This window comes from Diceros bicornis (assembly GCF_020826845.1).
Source record: "Diceros bicornis minor isolate mBicDic1 chromosome 39 unlocalized genomic scaffold, mDicBic1.mat.cur SUPER_39_unloc_1, whole genome shotgun sequence".
Classification (NCBI taxonomy): domain Eukaryota; kingdom Metazoa; phylum Chordata; class Mammalia; order Perissodactyla; family Rhinocerotidae; genus Diceros; species Diceros bicornis.
The window spans coordinates 820191-839662 of NW_026690915.1; the positions used below are offsets into that span (position 1 = coordinate 820191).

A 19472-nucleotide genomic window follows, 5' to 3' on the forward strand; every position below is an offset into this window, starting at 1 on the left:
GACTCTTACAACCTCAGGTGTCTCAGATGTCACACAATGTCACATCCTCCTTTTCCTGTTCATTAGAAGCAAGTCACTAAATCCAGCTCACACTCAAGGAGAGAGGAATTAGGCTCCCCCTCTTGAACGCAGGAGTATCAAAGAATTTGTGGACATCTGTTAAAACTACCCCATTGGTCTTTCTGCCTCTAGGGTCCACACTCCTGGATGCATTGAACAAGGATTATAGAAGAAAGTGCAAGTCCCAGCATCCCCTCCCAGGTAGCAATGTTACCAGACATTACTGTATCCCTTCCACAGCGATCCTTTGGGACAGGACCTATTGTTATTCCTATTCTCCAGATGAAGAAACTGAGGCCCAGACAGGCAAGTCATCTCCCAAGGTCACTTTGGGAATATCTTGCAGAGTCAGCATTTGATCCCAGGTCTGTCTGACCTCAGACCCTCTCACTGTGATAGCCAACGCTTGGAGATTTCCTGTGTGCCAGGCTCTGTTCCAGGCACATCACATATGACCACTCCTCGGATGTTCATGTCAGCCACACGGAGTAGATCCTACCATTACTGGGCCCATCTTATGGATGGGAATGTTGAGGCATAGAGAGATTGAGAAGTTGCCCAGGACAACACATGACTGGCAAGCGGTGGAAATGGGATTTGAACCCCCCAGCAAGCTGGTTCCAGAGTCTGCTTTTACCCTCCAGTGCTTCTCAAACACAACACAGCTCTGTTTATCCTCCTTCTTAGTGGAATTTGCTGCATTTTCATGCTGGCTCTTAACTGCAGCCTCACTGGGGCAGGGTCCCTTGATGAATCTGCTTCAGTGATCATAACTCCAAGATGGGTATCTTGCCTTGCACAGATCAAAAGGGAGAATGCAAAGACAAGTGGGGCTTTTCTTCCCAAGAACTTGGGGCTGGTCTTTCCATCTCACTTTTTAGCTTGTAGCAGATACTCTTGGTGCCTGCCCACTCCCGTGACCCTCAACCCCTCAGGACACACTAGACTGACATCTTCCAGCCACTGCATTTTGTTATCAAGAGGGTTACACTCTGGAGCCTCAATCTGTGAGTGACAGGAGCTGGTGGATAAACACCCCAGTTCCCTCGCCCCTCAGTTGGGATAACTCTGAAGAGTGCACTCTATGCTGCCTTCCAGAGGTGCCAGGGAGATTAAGATCCAGTTTCTCGCTATGTAACCTGCTTGATAACACACCCACTGTGGGCTCTTTCCCTTCCCTATCTCACTTCCCCCCCTAGCTAGCTGGAGTTTTTGGGTACCTCCTTGATAATCTACTCTTACCAGAATTCTTGTCTCAGCATCTGCTTCTGGGGGACCCCAACTAAGGCATTACTAGACCTCCATATGTATGAGATTGTGCATGTGTGTGTTGGGTTGGGTTGGAGGGCTGGGAATGGGGTGGGAGTATTGCTGTGCATTGTGGTGATGATGGATATGATCAGATATAGTGGAGAGCTGAAGGCAGATAAAATGATTATACTCTAGACCTTGGATTCAGAGGGTCCTGGATTCAAGTTTCAGGTCCAAGTAATCTTGGACAAGTCACATCTCTTCTCCAAGCCTCAGTTTCCTTTTGTATTTTTTGGTAAAATAGGTGGGGGTGGGAATCCCTGCTTTACAATGTTGACATGATGATGAAATTAAATTTTGTTGGCAATGTGTCTACACAGTGCCTGGTACATGATGGCTATGGTGCTTATTTTTATGGAGCAGGCTGGGAAGAGACCCTTGAGTTGGGACTTGCCTCATCGGGGTCAAGTGGTGGAAGCCCATTTATTATTGGGTGCAATGGAGGAAGGTGATGAGAGATGGGAGGTAGATGTTGGTGAGGAAAGAAAAAAGAGAGCAGGAGGGAAGGAGAGAGAGAGGGAGAGAGAGAACATGGTGACACAGCAGCCAGACCAATTTTTCTTCACGGTGATGAGAGGAGAAAATAAGGGGTTTGCCACCCTGTCCTCATTTAGTGGGAGCAACTCAGCAAAAAGGGTCATGATATTCTCACAGTGTTGAGCAATTCCAGCTCCACCCCTGCCGTCTTCCCACACTTTCTGTAATTGAAAACCCGGAGAACAGAGAAAAGGTTCCCCTCTTTGAGTGACAGAAACGCAGCACGATGTGGACCTTCAGCTTGCTCCTCTTCTGGGGTGCGTGTGAGGCTGAATGGGGCACTCGGGGAAGCCTGGGCTGGAAACAGGCTGTAGGAAAAAGGGAGGGCCATGGACCGTCCAGCCAAGAGGTCATAAATGTAGGTTGGACACTGCAAACACATTTATTGGGGGACCTTCAACAAAAATCACTCTAGCTCAGGGAATTCCATCCGTCAGAGCAGAATTCCTTTATAGCCATTCACTTGACATGTATTTCCTGAGTACCTACTATGTATCAGGAGCTGTTCTAGGCAATGAGGATAGAGAAGTGAATAAACAGACGAGGTTCCTACTCTCGTGGGGCTAACATCCTAGTGGGAGGGGGTGGGTGGAAAAGAATCCACTAACAGTAACAGCAACCACCCACTTACCATCATTCTAAGTTCCTCAAATATAGAATGCATTCAACCTTCACAGAATTTCTCTGATATTGGGTCATCAATAGCTCCATTTTACAAAGGAGAAAACTGAGGCAAAAGAGATTAAATATCTTGCCCAAGACAGCTTAGCTGGTAAGGGGTAGAGTCAGGGTTTAAAACCAGGCAGTCTGGTCCAGAGTCTGTATGCTTTATCACTACACTATGCTACCACAAATAATAAACAAAAGCATTTCAGGTAATAATAAGTGCTATGAAAGAAGTTGTTATAGAGTGTGACTAGGGGTTGTATTGAAGGCGGAAGTCAGGAAAGACATTTCTGAGGGGATGATATTTGTGCTAAGATCAGAACAATGAGATGGAGACTTTCTGTCTGTCCTCTTATTGCTTCTTCTTTAGGCGTCAGTTTTTCTTGGTATTGTTTATCTTCTATGTTGTGGTTTCTTTGACATGTCTTGTGAGTTTGGGTCATGGGTTCAAATCTAAGAATGAGGGATCTTTTCTAAGTGACAAGTGTGGGTTTCCTCTGCTGTTGTAGAGTTTCTCCTATTTTATGAAGGAGGAAACTTAGCTATGATGAGATTAAATAACTTCCCTGAGGCCACATGGTCTGTAATTGGTGAAGCCATATTTTTAAACCCGCATATTTTGATGCCAGATTTGGTATGCTTAAATGCGATACTCGGTTGCCTCTAAGATAATTCATGAGCAAGAGGATTTCAGTTAGTGATGGTGAGTTGGAGTGTTGGGAGTTTGGGTCTGTGGAACTGGTTGACTGGAAGGCTTCATCAGAAGAAGCAGATAAGTCATGGACTCCAAATGCAGGAATGCAGAGTTGTTGCTTTGGGGTGTCAGCACTGGTATTAGCCATTAGCACCCCTCGTTATGCTCTGAAGTCAACCAGCAAAGAGTAGTTATGATGACTTTGATGATGTTGATGGTGAGGGTGATGATAATGGTGGTGGTGGTGGTGGTGGTGATGATGGTGATGGTGATGATGAAGATGATGATGGTGGTGGTGATGATGATGATGGTGGTGGTGGTGGTGATGATGAAGAGGATGATGATGGTAGTGGTGGTGGTGGCAGTGGTGCTGATGAAGATGATGATGGTGGTGGTGATGAAGGTGATGATGGTGGTGATGATAGCGATGATGATGGTGGTGAGGGATAATGATGATGATGATGATGATGATGTTGGAGAAGAGCTAAATGCTGGAGGACTACACTGCCTTTTAGATATTTAAAAAAACTAATTGCCCTACCATTTCATGAAATTTTAATACCACAGACTGTACATCTATTTGTGTATTATATGTATATCTATATGTGTATTATACATAAAAGAGTAAGATTTTTTTCATCTTTCCCAAAAGAACCAAGTTTTGCCCTTTTGGGGGAGATGTCATTCCTTTTGAGAATGTGTGTTTTATTGTACATCTTTGAAAACCGCTTGGAGCTATTTTTGTAATTGAGAAGAAAATGAATACAATCAAAATGAAAAACCAAAATAAAGTGCAGAAAGGCAGGAATGGTGGCTGTGAAGATTATGTGCAATAATGTATGTTTCTCACTCAATTGGGTCTCTCATGTAAGCTCATCAAACCTGAGGCCACGCCAGGAGTAATTTTTAAGGTTGAGCCCAAAAAGCTTCTTGCTGCTTCACGGTATTTTTCTTTTCTTTCTACACAGGGTGTTGTGGTATATGTAGCTGCGAAACAGTCACATTAACCCCACCGGAATCAGTGGCATGGCGTAAGTTGGTCCAAGAGAATCCATATGTCCAATGTGGTGGGAGGACGTCTTCTGGCGAGGAGATTCTTTTGTTCAGAGGCTGACAGCTGGTCACTTGCTGAGAGCTAGTTAGTGGCAGAACAAGGGATAACTTCCAGGTCTCCTGGTTCCCACTCCAGGCTCTTTCCTTTGTGCCTTGGACTTGCTGTGTGACCTCAGGCAAGTCACATTACCTCTCTGATCTTCAGTTTCCTCAGCTATGAAGTACAGATAACAAGGTTCCTATCCCACAGGGATGTTGTGAAGCTTGAGTCAAAAGGGGTAACTTTCTAAACCACCTGGTGTGCGTGACAAGAGCTTCATAAATGGTAGCGTGGTGGGAATGGGCACGAAATTTACTCAAACTACAACTCAATGTGGAAAAAAATGCATTTTTTTAATGTTTCATTAAGTATTCTCATCTTCCATATAAGCTCCTACTGGATAGAGGAGGAAAACAGTGTTAGTTTTCTCAGTGTTCTCAGTGTCTCAGTTTCTTGGTTTAGTCTTATTTGGGAAACCCCGTTTATATTGTATGAAGACTTAATCTTTCAAAATTTCTCACCCTACCCTTGTTCCTCCCAAGATGGTGTCTGGGTATTGGCATAGGGGCAGCTTATGGGATCTTGTAGCTGTGAAGTGTGGACTCCAGGTGCGGTGTTTTGTCTACAGATGGAGCATGGCCCCATCTTGGTTCTTGCTTGTCCATCAATCCTCTCAGAAGCTCAGCATCTCCAAGGGGTCCATGCAGTAGCTCCTGGTTTCCATGTCCAGGCTACAGAAACCATAAGAGTTTTCTTGGGTCACCTACCAGCTCTCTCCGTCTGCTTGTTCTAATCCTTGGCTCCCACACCGCGTTGAATGTGGCAACAGCAGAAAGAAAGCTTTTGTTGGGAGAAGTTAACCCTTAGCCTTGATGCCTCTAAATTCACCCACTCCTATCTGGAAATCTCTCAGGTGACCCATCACCACTTATATTTAGCCTTGAGGGGAGATGGCAGAGAAGCAGGAATCCTGGTGAGTCTTCTTCGTCTTAGTTCTCTTTTAGCTTCCTTCAGTTTTCACCCTTCCTATATAATAGGTATTTCCCTTACATCATATCCTGAGTCCTCTCTACGCCACAGCTTAATGAAATCTCTATCTTCCAGTCCTCCAAGCCTGGCTATTGAAAAAAACATTTATTGACATAGAATTGAGATATAACATTGCGCAAGTGTAAGGCATGCAACATGTTGATTTGATACACTTATATATTGCACAATGGTTACCACCGTAACATTAGCTAACACCTTCATCACCTCACATAACTACCATTTTTTTTTTTTTTGTGGTGAGAACATTCAAGATCTACTCTTAGCAACTTTCAAGTATATAGTACACTATTGTTAACTATAGTTACCATTTTGTACATTAGACTCCCAAAATATATGCATCTTGTAAGGCTTTGCTTTCAAGACTACTGTCTTCTTGGGAACCCAAAAACCCAATTTGATAATGAAAATCTGAACATTACCTTTGGCTGTCATTGTGTGTCTGCAGCTAAGACATCTTAAATTTTCCTGAATGAGATGAAATCTTTTGGCAGGATGGGTTTGAGCGGGGGTGGGGGGGTTCACATCCCTATAAGTGGAAAAGAGAAAGTTACATCAATATATGCCCAAAAAGGTCATCCTTGATTTAAAAAAACTATTGTTTTTTAAATAATAAAAAATCTTTAATAAAATTTTTTAATAAACCTGAGCCCAGAAAGCCTTTGCTTGGTGAGAAAGAGATTGTATTAATCTCCATAGCTCTGGGACCCAGTCCAAGCCTGGCAGAGTGTGGGCAAGTTAGATGGATAAACGAAGAATATGTGCGCCACATAGAGAGTGTGAGAAATGTATGGTAGAGGGTTGTACAAGGAATTTATAAATGGGAATTCAAAAGGCTTAACGTTTGAGAAAATTCTGTACTATCAGGATTAAAAATGCATAAACACAGGTGTGTTAACTTTGTGAGAGTTCATCCAAGTGTACACTTATGATACTTGCACTTTTCTATATATATTACACTTAATAAAATGTTATAAAAATGGACATACACTTGACACAGCAACCGCTCATCCAGAAATTTACTCCAAAGAGATAGTCATATAACATACAGAGATACCTTGCTATATACTCAAGAATGGGCACTCAGGGACTGATTGGGTAAATTGTTGTGTTTGTTAGAGTAACTCCAGCTACTGTAACAAATAAACCCAAAACTGTCAGTGGCTTAATAAAAAGAAATTTAATTCTTGTTTGTTTAAGAGTCCAACGCAGTTATTTCTGGCTAGTGAGTGGCTTTCCTCCATGGGATGATTCAGGGACCCAGATCCTTCTGTATTGGGGCTCAGCCAAGCTAGGGTCTCAGAGACTTCTGCAGACAGTGGCAGAAGGGGAAAGAAACAGTGGAGAAGGCACACCCACTTGATAAAAGCCTAGGCCTGGCCGTGACACATGTCACTTCTGCTCACGGTCACATGACCATACCTGGATGCAAGGTGAGCTGGGAAATGTAGTCCATGGTTGGGCGGCTGCCTCCTAGTGACAATTCCACACCACGGAAAGGGGAGTGTGGAGTTTTTGTTTGATCTTTGGCTACCTAGCTATTTCTGGCGCAGCTATAGCTCATGGATACAATGGAATACTATGCAGCTGTTAAAAAGCATGAGTTAGGTCTATATGGACTGACATGGAAAGTCGCCCAAAATGTATTATTTTCTTAAATTTCTATTATAGAAATATTTAAACACTCAGAGGCAGCAAAGAAAGTATAACAAACACCCATGTGCCCATTGTACAGCTTCAATGCCTGACAAATTTTGCTCCTCTTGGTTTGCAAGACATACTGTTGAGTGAAAAAGCAAGTAGAAATAGAACAGAGCTGTCCAACAGAACTTTCCATGATGATGGAATGTTCTAGATCCACAGAAGCCACTAGTCACATGTGGTTATTGAGTAGCTGATAAATGGCTGATATACTGAGGAATGGCATGTTTCATTTTATTTAATTTTAATAGATTTAAGTGTAAATAGTAGCTACTGTATTAGAGAGCACAGCGGATTGTAGATTGCACGATCCTATTTGTGTTAAGAAAATTGTGTGAATTTATAAATTCATTTCTATTTGATAGTATATTTGCACAGTTGAGTTGTGAATAGGACCCAGCCTTGAAGGATTCACTCAAGCTTTTGACAATTGTTACCTCTGGGTGTGAGGATGGGGGACGGGGAGACCTTCACTTTTAATTTTATACACTTCTGCATTGTTCGAATTTTTTTTACAACAAGCGATTATTACCTTCTTAAAAAAAGATAAAAACAAAAGAAACAAAAATAAGGATTACCATCTGCTTTTGGTTAGTTTCCGTCGAAGCAGAGCCTGAGATGAGGATTCTGGTGTGAGTAATTCATGAAGAGAGGGCTCTCAGGAGGCACTTGCAGACACTTGCAGGAGTGAGGGAAGCAGGATAGGGCAGGGGGAGAAACTAGCCACTCAGAAGGCATTTCAGGAAAGGCTTAGCCACAGCCCATCCCGCCGGAGCTCTAGAGTGTGAATTGCACCCGAGACGTTCACCTGCTCAGAGGCAAGGGGATGGCTGCGCTGTTACACTCCTGCATCTGTCTGTCATCGCTTCTGGAGCAGTGAAACAGCTGTCAGACGAGTGTGCCAACCTGGTACAGGGGATGGGGGTGGTGCCAAGAGTGGCTACTGTCCCACCCGTCTCACCTGGCAAGGTGTGAGGAACTCATGAGCTGATGCAGGTAAATCTCCAGGAAGAGACTGGGTTTTCTTCATCACATACCAACGCCTGCTTCCGTAACTTGCCACCATGACCTTGGCCCCCAGGGAAATACGGAGCCTGGCTGGGTGAGCGGGTGGCTCATGGCCAGATCTCCAAGGCAGCTAACAACTTCTCTGTCCTCTGCTTGCAGGTCGGCTGCTGAATCTGACAGGGACGGCTTTTGGTAAGAAACTCCCCCAGATTGAAGGCAATCAGGCCTTGGGCAAGCACTTCCATCTCCCGGTGTCATCATCTGATTAGTGGGTATTGGGACGACCCCTACCTAATGGGATAGTTGTGAGGACTCCCCTCCATGTGGAGTTGCTAAGAGGGGGGCTCTGGAGTCACTCTTCCTGGGTTCAAATCTTGGTTCTGGTGCTCATTGCCTTGGGGACCTCAGGCATTTCAATAAAATCCCCACGACTTCAGTGTCCTTGAAAATGAGGGTAAGAGGAGTTAATTCCACAGGGTTTTGATGAGGATTAAATGAGGTGTGTACGGGCAGTGCTTAGAGTGGTACGTGGAACATGGTAAGCGCTCCATTATGTTAACACTCCCCCTCCTCCTCCCTCCCCTCCTCCTCCCTCCTCTCCTCCCCTCCTCCTCCCTCCCCTCCTCCCCTCCTCCTCCCTCCCCTCCTCCCTCCCCCTCCTTGTCTCTCCCCTCCTCCTCCCTCCCCTCTTCCTCCCTCCCCTCCTCCCCTCCTCCCCTCCTCCTCCCTCCTCTCCTCTTCCCTCCCCTCCCTCCCCCTCCTCCTCCCCCTCCTTTTCCCTCCCCTCCTCCCTCCCTCCCCTCCTCCCTCCCTTCCTCCCCCTCCTCCTCCCTCCCTTCCTCCCTTCCTCCCCCTCTTCCTCTCTCCCCTCTTCCCTGACTTCCCTCCTCCCTCTCCCCCTTCCTCTTCTTCCACTCCTCTTGCCTCTCTTCCTCCTCTTCCCCCCTCCTCCTCTTCTCCCTCCTCCCCTCCTTCTCCCTTTTCTTCCCCCTCCTCCTCCCCCTCCTCCCACTCCTCCCTCCTTCCCCTCCTTCTCCTCCTGCTCCTCTGCCTCCTCCTTCTCCTCTGCTCCTCCCCCACCCCCTCAGCCTCCCCCTCCCCTTCTTCCCCTCCTCCCCCTCCTCCTCTCCTCCTTCTGTTCCTCCTCCTCCTCCTTGGAGAAACGCGTATTATCTGGTTGTTAGTGGCTGGGCTGCGGCTGGGCTGAAGCTGGGAGCCAGTGAGGGGCAGAGCCAGGACCACGGCGGGTCCCTTGGACTCCCTCCCTGCACTCATCCCCTCTACTTTGCTCTCCTCTTGCGTTCTGACTTGTGGTGTGGCCTGGGGCAGGCTACGGGAACTCTCTTGGGCATCCGTTTCCACATTTGTAAAATGGAGTTGTAACGTTTACCTTGAAGCAGGGTGACTGACCATCCTGACTTGCCCCAGACTGGGATCGGGGGGCGGATCCCAGGAATTTGGACTTTGAGGGCTAACAACAGGAAAATCCTGGGAAAGCCAGGATGACTTGGTCAACTACCTCGACGCATTACAGTGGGGACTGCAGAAAATGCATGGAAGAGGCCTGTTGCACGGAAGTCACTTATGAAATGAAAGCTCTATTTGTATTTTAATAAGTTCCTTTGTCTCTCTGAGTCTCATTTTCTGCTTAGGTCAGTTAAATGACCATTAAATTGTTTTGAAGATCATGTGTGTGTCTCAGTTGGGGTGTTGAAGTGGCCTGTGCCCTGGTATCCCCACTCCTTGCCCTTCCAAGAGCGGCCAGAGGGCACCTGTGAACCCCTGAGTCAGGGGCCATCCCTCCTTGGCCCACAGCCCTTCAGGGCTCCCACCTCCCTCTGGGTAAACTCTCAGGTCCTCCTTGTGGCTCACAAGGCCCTGCACAATCTTCCCCTATCCCCTTCCTGCCCTCCCCTCCTCCCTCTCTCCCCTTCGCTTCCTCTGCTCCAGCCACGCGGGCCTCCTCACTCTTCCTCCAACATGCCAGGCACAGTCCTGTCCCAGGGTCTTTGCACACGCAGTTCCTTCTGCCTGGAAAGCTCTTGCCCTACATATACACGTGGCTCCCTCCCTCACCTTCTTTATGTTTTAGCTCATGTGTCGTCTTCTTAGTGACCTCTCTATTTTTGACATTGTATCCCTCACCCCCACATCTCCAGATTATCAGCTCTGTGAAGGTGGAGAATTTTGTGTGTCTTGTTCCACCGCTGAATCCACAGTGCCTAGAATAGGGCCTGGTGTATAGTAGGTGTTTGTATTTGTCAGGGTTGTTCAGAGAAACAGAACTAATAGGATGGATATCTATATATCTGTATACACACACACACACACATACGTAAAGATTCATTACAGAGAATTGGCTCACACAATTATGGAGGCTGGCAAGTCTCAAGATCTGTGGGCTGAGACTGGAAGGAATTTGGAGAACTGAGTGAAAGTGAGCATGGCTGATGGGGCAGGATAGGAGACGAGCTGGAGAGGTTGACAAGTGCCCAGTCAGACATGACTGGGTTGCTAGTCTGGTTTGGGGTGGATTTGAGTTGTGAGTAATGGGAAGCTCAGAGTTGAGAGACCACAAGTGATAACGTGCCGGAAGTCTGCAAAGAGAAATTTTGCCTTCGTAGCTGAAAGAGGAAGCTGGAAATGAGAAGCAAGATGTTATCTGAGGCATCATGCAGGGAAGGGAAATAAACAAATCATGCTGTAGGGAGCAAAGAGCTTGGGTCTCAAGACCCTAATAATGATAATCCATCTCATACGTTTTTTTTTTTTTAAGATTTTATTTATTTATTTTTTTCCCTTAAAGCCCCAGTAGATAGTTGTATGTCATAGCTGCACATCCTTCTAGTTGCTGTATGTGGGATGCGGCCTCAGCATGGCTGGAGAAGTGGTGCGTCAGTGTGCGCCCGGGATCCGAACCCGGGCCGCCAGCAGCGGAGCGCGCCCACTTAACCGCTAAGCCACAGGGCTGGCCCTATCTCTTACGTTTTCATGGCACTTTATAAAGAGTTTTCCTATGATGTCCTATCCTACCAATTGATGCTGGCATTCTCGCTGTGCCCCTCTATTTATGTCACGCCCCACATCCCATCCACTGGCAAATCCTGTTAACGTTACCTTCAAAATAAATCCAGAATCCTAGCTTTCCATAGCTCCCACCTGGGTTGTATCCACCATCATCGCTCGCCTCGACAAGTGTGGTCACCTCCTCCCTGGTCATCCGGCCTCTGTCCCTCTACAGTGCATCTTCCAACCAATGGCCAGAAGGATCACATTAAAGTCATGCTCTGTCCTTCCTCTGCTCAAAACTCTCCCATGCTCCCCTTTTGCTCTGATAAAATGCTGAAGTCTTACAGTGGTCCAGCAGATCCTGCATGATCTTGCTATGTCACCTCCTCCCACTCTCCATTTATCCACTGTACTCCAACGACATCGGCCTCCTTGTAGTTCCCCAAAATCACAAGGTGTGGTCCTGCCAATGGGCCTTTGCACTTGCTGTCTCCTCTGCTTTAATTAGCTTCATAGCTCACTCACCTCCTTCAGATCTTTGCTCAAATGTTACCTTCTCAGTGAGGTCTTTATCATTGAGCACCGACTATGCACCAGGCGCTATTCTATGCACTTGGGATGCAGTAGTAAGTAAGATGGTCACACATCTCTTCTGGGGGCTCACAGTCAATCAGGGAGAGAAACTTTAAACAACCAATTACAAAAGTTTTTATGTAGAATTATCTTAGATATTGCCTGAAAATTTACTCCATTTCCAGTCAGACCTACCTCTTGTCGTGTAGAAGTAATGAAAATCATGCACTTAGGGTTTTCACCGGCCTGATGCTGCCATTCACCGGCTGTGTGCCCTTGGGCAAGTTACTTAACCTCTCTGAGCCTCAGTTTTCCACATCCATATAATGGAAGTTGTATTAGTTTCCTATTGCTGCTGTAACAAGTCACCGAAAACTTGGTGGCTTGAAACAACAGAAGCGTATTCTTACAGTTCTGGAGGTCAGAAGTTTGAAACGGGTCCCACTGGGCTGAAATCCAGGTGTCAGCAGTGCTGCATTCCTCGCTGGAAGTTCTAGGGGAGAATCTGTTTTCTTGCCTTTTCTGGCTTCTAGAAGCCAACTGTATCCCTTTATTCGTGTCCCTCTTTTTCCATCTCCAGAACCAACAGGGGCTGGTCAAGTTTTTCTCACATTGCTTCACTCTGACTCTGTCTCTCCTGGTTTCACCTGTCTCTTATGAAGATGCTTGTGATTGTGTTGGTCCCACCTGGATAACCCAGGCTAATCTCTCCATCTCAGGGTCAGCTGATTAACAGTCTTAATTCCATCTGCAACCTTAATATCCCTGTGCCATGTAGCATAGCATATTTGCAGGTTCCAGGGATTTGGACGTGGTCATCTTTGGGGGGGCCATTATTCTGCCAAACACAGAAATGATAGTGTCAAGTGAGTCCCTTCCCTAGCACCTGGAAGCCTGCCCCCACCTGTGGCTTTGTCCTCCTGGAACTCACAGTGTAGTAGAGGAGATGATCACTAAAAAGCTAACCACTCAAATAATCCACCAATTATAATTTTGATAAGTGCCATAAACAGAGAGCACAGGGAGCTATGGGGGAGTCAGGGAAGGCTTCTTGGAGGAAGTGACATTTAAGCAAGAACTGGAGAATGAATAGGAGCTGGCCAGGCAAAGCAGAGGAAAACAGAACAGCATGTGCAAAGGCCCTGTGCTGGGGGAGGCTAGAAATGGAGAGTGAAGAGAGATGTGGTTCGGTCTGGTCACTGGGGACTTTCCAGGTCATATTAAGTAACTTGCATTTTCATTCTGAGTGCAACAGGGAGTGTTGTAGGCAGGGGTGGGGGTGGGTGATCAGATTTGCATTCAGAAATGATTGCAGGGAACAGTGGAGGGTGTAGGGGCTGTAGGGGATGTAGGGGATGCAGCATCCAGGGGAAGATCTGTACCAAGCATAGCCATGGAAATGGAGAGATGTGGGTAGATGTCGAATATTTGGGAGGAAGAATCAATGGGGCTTGGGAACACACTGGACATGAGTTGAGGGCCAAAGAAGTAAACGGAGGTACAGAGATGTGAACTTCACTTGTCCCAGGGCTGGGGTGGCTAGGATGTAGTTTTGACTGTTTCCATAGAAACCAAATGACAACAACTTAAAATGTTTATCTCTTAGAAGTTTATTCTTCACCCTCTCATAAATCTCCACTTTGAGGATGGAACAAGGTGACAGGGCTACCTCGTCTGAGATCTTCTCAGCTCCCAGGTGCCTCCCATCTTGTTGTTTCTCCGTCCCTCGGTGTGGAGGTTTTCCAAAGCATCATCCCCACGGTTATGGACAGATCACCTCATTCTGTCCATGTTCCAGCCCAGGTGAAAGGGAAAGGAGAAGTGAAGACCATGCTCCTTCTTTTTAAGGGTGTGGCCAAAAGGTGCACATATCACTTCTGCTCATTTCCATTGGCTGGAACTTAGCCACATGGCCACACGTAGCTGCAAGAGAAGCTGGGATTGAAGCTTAAATGGGTGGTCATTTTAATAAAAGGAAGAGGGGGAGATGGGTGTGGGGGAGTAGCCACCATTCCCTGCTTTGATGTTTCCTGTGGGAGCTTTAACCCAGGTGGTCCTTGCTCCAAAGGCTGCAGCTTTGACTCGCATACTCTTCTGTCTGGAGCTCTGATGCTCACAGAGTGGTCCATGGACTGGCATCATCAGCATCAGTCACAGGCTTGTTAGAAATGCAGAGACTCAGGTCCCCCAGACCAGCTGAATCAGCACCTGATTTTCCAAGGTCTCTCGGGGATCCCAGGTGAGGCAGATGCTGCTGGTCTGCGGACCACACTTGGAGAAGCAAGAGTCCAGATCAGTACTTCTCACACTTCCTGTGCACACACATCACCTGAGGATCTTGCTAAAATGCAGATTCTTTCAGCAGATCTGGGGCAGGGCCTGGGGTTTTCTGTTTCCATCAAAATGCCAGGCGATGCTGATGCTGCCCACCCACGGACCACACTTTGAGTGGCAAAGTCTAGGGTCTGTAAGGTCCTTGACTAACCAGTTTCCTAGGGCTGCTGTAACAAGTTATCACAAACCATGTGGCTTAAGACAACAGAAATTTGTTCTCTCACAGTTCTGGAGGCCAGAGGTCTGAAATTAAGGTGTCAGCAGGGCCGTGCTTTCTCTGAAGGCTCTAGGAGAGAATCTGCTCTGTGTCTCTCTCAGCTTCTGGTGTTGCCAGCAATTCTCGGTGTCTCTTGACTTGTAGATGCATCACTCCCATCTCTGCCTCTGGTATCACATGGTGTTCTCCCCAAGCCTGTCCCTGTGCCTCTTCTCCTCTTCTCATAAGGACGCTAATTATATCAGATTAAGGGACCATCCTTCTCCAGCATGATCCCACATTAACTTACATCTTAATTGCATCTACAAGGACCCTATTTCCAAATAAGGTCACATTCTCAGGGACCAGGTTTAGGGCCTCAACATATCTTTTTGAAGGACACAATTCAACCCACAACGGTCACCTTTACTCTCGAACGCTGGCTTCCCTTGCAGCCCCGCTCTGGTGCACTAACCCGAACTCTTCCTTCTGTGCTGCCCAGAAACGAATGAGTGTGTGGATACGACCGTCTGCCCAGCTTATGCAACCTGCACCGACACTCCAAAAAGTTACTACTGCACTTGCAAACAAGGCTTCCTGTCCAGCACCGGAGAGACACAGTTCAGGGGCTCAGGTGTGGAATGCAAAGGTGAGTTCATACCCCCTCAAAGGTGGTAGGAAAATCAAATAGAAGCTAGCTGGGTAGTAGATGTGGGTGCTTTTTGTTTTTTCCCCAAATATGATTTCCTCCATCCCTCCCTGCCTCTGTCTCTTCCTTCCTTCTTTCCTTCCTTCCTTCCTTCCTTCCTTCCTTCTTTCTTTCTTTCCTTCCTTCCTTCTTTCTTTCTTTCCTTCCTTCCTTCCTCCCTTCCTCCCTCCCTCCCTCCCCCCTCCCTCCCCCCCTCTTTCTCTCTTTCTTTCTTTTCATTCTTCATTTCTCTCTCTCTCTCTCTTTTTCTTTCTTTCTTTCATCATGAGAATTATTCCTGGTCACAAAAATTTCCAATGGTTAGAGGCTAGCACTAGGATGAAAATGAAAATAAAAATCCTACTATCTGTCAATATCCAGAAATAATCACTGATTTCATTTTTGGGGTGTGCCTTCAGTCACCTCTCCAGTAGATAATAAGAATTTTTGACATTTATTGAGTGCCAGCCTGCGTGAGAAAGGCTTTATGTGCATCGTCACATAAAATTGACTGTAAGCATTGTGATGATCTCCAATGTCCAGATGAGAAATCTGAGGCTTGGAGAGCTGAAGTGATTTGTTTAGGGTCATGCAGTTGAACTAGGATTAAACCCAGGTCTTTCTGACTTTACTGAGGGTCTCTCAAACACGTGGCTTAGTTGCCACACTCTAGTTAAGGGGTGTTGGGGAAGCATGTTTAATCACTCTAAACCTCAATGTTTCCATCTGTAAAATGGGTGTATAAAAGTATGTATCTCAAAGGATAGTTGGGAAGATTAAATGCAACAATGTATGCAGTGTGCTAGGCACATGTGCAGTATCAAGGGCTATATTAACGTAAATAATATAAACTGACATAATTCCCAGAAAGAGCTAAGTTCTTTGTCTGCATTCCTTATATTTAGACCCTTATTCTCTTGATAGTAAAGATCTGATTATGCCTCTGAATAAGACCAGACGTTGGCAAAATTTTCTGTAAGGGAACAGAAAGTAAATATTTTGGAGACTGCAAGGCTTATGATCTCTGTCATGACTACTCAGTGCTCCAGTTGTGGTGCAAAAGCAGCCATAGATGATACAAAAATGAATGGATGTGGCTGTGTGCCAATAAAACTTTATTTACACGAACAAGTGATGGGCCGGATTTGACCTATGGGATGTAGTTTGCTGAGCTCTGAAGAAGAGAATGCATTTCTATCACTGTGGTTTCCAGGGAGCCCCAAATGTCCTTCTTTATCTTTGAGCTACAGATCATGGGTTATTCAGTCAGCTCAGTAGTGCTGGTGGGCCCTGGTGTTTAAATTTGGTGTGAAATCAATGTTCCCCATCTAGAAAGTGATGGATACTATAGCAACGATTTTGTCCACTGTATGTCTTTGACCCCCAGCATGGTACCTGATACATTGTGAGTTAAATAGATATTTGTTGAATGAAGGAACACGAACTTTAATCTTTAGTCAACTCCAATCATCCTTCTATTGACAGGCACTTAGGTTTTTCTAATGTTTTACAACTTGAAACAAAGCTGAATGAACGTCCCTGTGATCTTATGTTGATGTACAGTGGCAGCTCCAGATATCTCTCTAGGAGAGGTGCAATGATGGGTAGCAAGCTATAGGAGACTTGTCTTGAAGGTGTGCTTGCATGACAAGTACATAGCAAGTGTTTATTTGGGGTGACTTGGCAGAGCAGGGCTGAAGGAAATTAGGGGAGGGTCCCCCCACCATGGTACCATGACTGCACAATTCCGTGAGTGCTTCAGGAAGTAAATTCCTAGAATTGGCTTTGCAAGGTGTTCAACCTATGTATTGTTGGGTAACAGACCACCGGCAAACTTAGTTGCAAACAACAATCATTTATTTTGCTCATGAATGAATCTGCTATTAGGGCTGAGTTTGGAGAGGATGGCTTGTCTCTCTTCCATACAGTGTCAGTTGAGCCTCAACTGGAGGCTAGAGGATCCACTTTGAAGAGGGTCTACTCACAAGGCTGGCGAGGTGGTGCTGGCTGTTGACTGGCTCCTCCCCCAGGGCTGTGGGCTGGATGTCTTAGTTCTGCCCCATGTGAGCTGCATTTTCACGGCTTGTTGGGCTTCCTCAAAGTATGGTAGCTCATTTCCAAGAATGAGCCACTCAAGAGAACAACGAAGTACATTATATATTTATGACCCAGCGTGACATTCTTCTGACCCAGCATGGTATTTTTATGACCTGGTGTCACTTCCACCATAGTCACAAGCATGCTCAGATTCAAGGGGAGGGAATATAGACCCCACTGCTTATGGATGGAGTACCAAGGTCTCACTGAAAGAAGGGCTTATGGGAGGGAAACATTGTTTCAACCATCTTTGTAAAATACAATCGGCAGCACAAGATGAAGCAACTTTGTAACTCTGACTCTTTCTCTATCCAGATATAGATGAGTGTTCTCAAAATCCCCTACAATGTGGTCACAACTCAATCTGCAAAAACCTGCCAGGGAGGTACAAGTGCAGCTGTTTGCGTGGTTTTTCTTCTCCTACTGGAAACAACTGGAACCCTGGAAAGCCAGGTCATTTTGCCTGTACAGGTAATGCTCTCAGGATCTCAGGCATGGTCTTTGGAGGAATGCTATCACTGAGTTGGGTACATGTGTTTCTCACTGTAGACACCCAATCTTTTGTCTGCTCACTCTCCTCCACTGCTCCTCAGACATCAATGACTGCCTCTCCAGTGGAATCTGCCCAGAGCATTCTGAGTGTTCCAACTCCTTGGGAAGCTACAGGTGCAGCTGTCGTGATGGGCTCTTCTCTAACAACTCCGCCTGTGAAGGCACAGAGGGCCTGCCCTTCTTTATTTACCTACTTAATTAAGAATCACCTCATTTGATGGTCCTTTGAGGCAGGGATCATGATCCTCACTTTAGGAATGAGAAAATTGAGGCTCAGAGAGGTGAAGTGACTTGCCCAAGGATGCACAGCTGTTAAGTGGAAGATCCAGGGTTTGAACTCCTGTTGAGGCACTACTGTGACTTAACCAGTGGGTCAGGCAGTACTTGAGAGTAATAGGGGGCTCTGTCCCTACAGCGATTTTATCCTCAGGGGACATTGGCAATATCTAGAGACATTTTTGATTGTTGCAGCTGCTGGTGGTGTTGGGGTTGTGTGTGCTATTGTCATCTAGTGGGTAGAAGCCAGAGATGCTGTTAAATACTCTACAATGCACAGAACAGCCTCCCCGCAAATAAAAATGATCCAGTCCCAAATTTCAGTAGTGCTGAGGTAGAGAAACTCTGTCCTAGGGAGAGCTCAGATCCAAACCTCAGCACTTTTTCCTAAAAGATATTTGAATTAAGACCTGCGAGTTACCCTCACCCCCCTTCCCCTTCCATATTAAATCAGTCATCATGTCTTGGGGTATCTACCTGCTAAATATGTCTTGAATCTCTCCACTCTTCTCCATCCTTGGATCAGGCTTCATCCGTATTGCAGCAGCATCCCCTCTGGTCTCTCCCTTTCTGCAGTCTTGTCGCCTCTATCTATCCTCCACACTGCAGCCAGAATGTTCTCACCAAGACACCAAGGCTCCATCTTCCGGAGTCTAGTGTGGTTCTATTGTTCTCCACATTCATTTATAGGAAGGGTGACTCCATCCAGCAGGGAATGGAGTGATCCAGCCCTCATCACATCCCCTTGACTTGGAGTCACAGATATTTGAAGTCATCTCTGATTTGTCTAGTCCATTTTTAGCAGTTAGCTATTGCTGAGTAACAAATCACCCGGAATGACAATGGCTGAAAAAAACTAACATTTATTTAGCTCTTGATTCCATGCATTGGTGGTTTAGGTTGGGCTCTGCTGGTCAGTTCTTTGGGTCTCAAACATTCTTCGTGTGTCTGTGGTCAGCTGTGGTTGGGCTGGGCTGTCGCACATGACTAGGGCTCATCTGGGATGATCCATGTCTTCCATCCTTCATTAGGCTAGTTTAGGGCTTGTTCATGTGGCAGAATCAGGAGGCCCAAAGCATGAACAGAAGCAAAGAAGCCTCTAGAGGTCAAAGTTAGGAACTGGTGCCACATCACTTCTGCTGCATTCAATTGGCCAATGGAAGTCATAGGGCCAGCTGGATTCAGCGGTGGGAAACAAACTCCACATTTAAAGAGAGGAGTGTCAAAGTTACGTCATACTGCATAACCTGCATCCTGAGGTGTGGATACAGGGGTATATATGGGGCCACTGAAGTATCACACTCGTGGCAGATATCTTTTGGATGGATGAATAGATGGAAAGCTGGATGCATAGATAGATGGATAGCTGCTTGGATAGATGGATGGATGGGTGGATGGATGGATGGATGGATGGATAGATGGAAGGATGGATGGATGGGTGGGTGGATGGGTGGGTGGATGGACGGACGGATGTATGACACAAACAAATGAACAACAACAAAGAAATAAACAGTGTACTTTTTTGTCTATGCTAAAAAAGAAAGACTACAGCCTTTCTGCAAGCTATGATCATTATGTTTGACATTATTGTCATCCTTTTGCTTACATACCACTGGCCAGAATTTATTTT

At 46.1% G+C, this 19472-nt stretch overlaps 1 protein-coding gene across 1 annotated transcript; it reads left to right on the forward strand.

Moving 5' to 3' along the window:
• The first annotated feature begins 2109 nt into the window (after nt 1-2109).
• On the forward strand, nt 2110-18016 carry LOC131402270 (adhesion G protein-coupled receptor E1-like). Its single transcript, XM_058537122.1, has 6 exons — nt 2110-2165; nt 4237-4299; nt 8277-8309; nt 14732-14878; nt 17330-17485; nt 17997-18016. Exons 1-6 carry the CDS (start codon nt 2135-2137, stop codon nt 18014-18016), a joined length of 450 nt encoding a protein of 149 aa, XP_058393105.1. The 5' UTR covers nt 2110-2134.
• Nucleotides 18017-19472: the final 1456 nt, after the last annotated feature.

What these genes read in the sequence shown, in the direction of transcription:
- LOC131402270 (XM_058537122.1), top strand. Translation starts at nt 2,135, where the DNA reads ATGTGGACCTTCAGCTTGCTCCTCTTCTGGG. An exon ending in CAGCTTGCTCCTCTTCTGGG is followed by an intron (nt 2,166 to 4,236) that starts GTGCGTGTGAGG and finishes CTTTCTACACAG; the next exon opens with GGTGTTGTGGTATATGTAGC. An exon ending in TCTGACAGGGACGGCTTTTG is followed by an intron (nt 8,310 to 14,731) that starts GTAAGAAACTCC and finishes TGTGCTGCCCAG; the next exon opens with AAACGAATGAGTGTGTGGAT.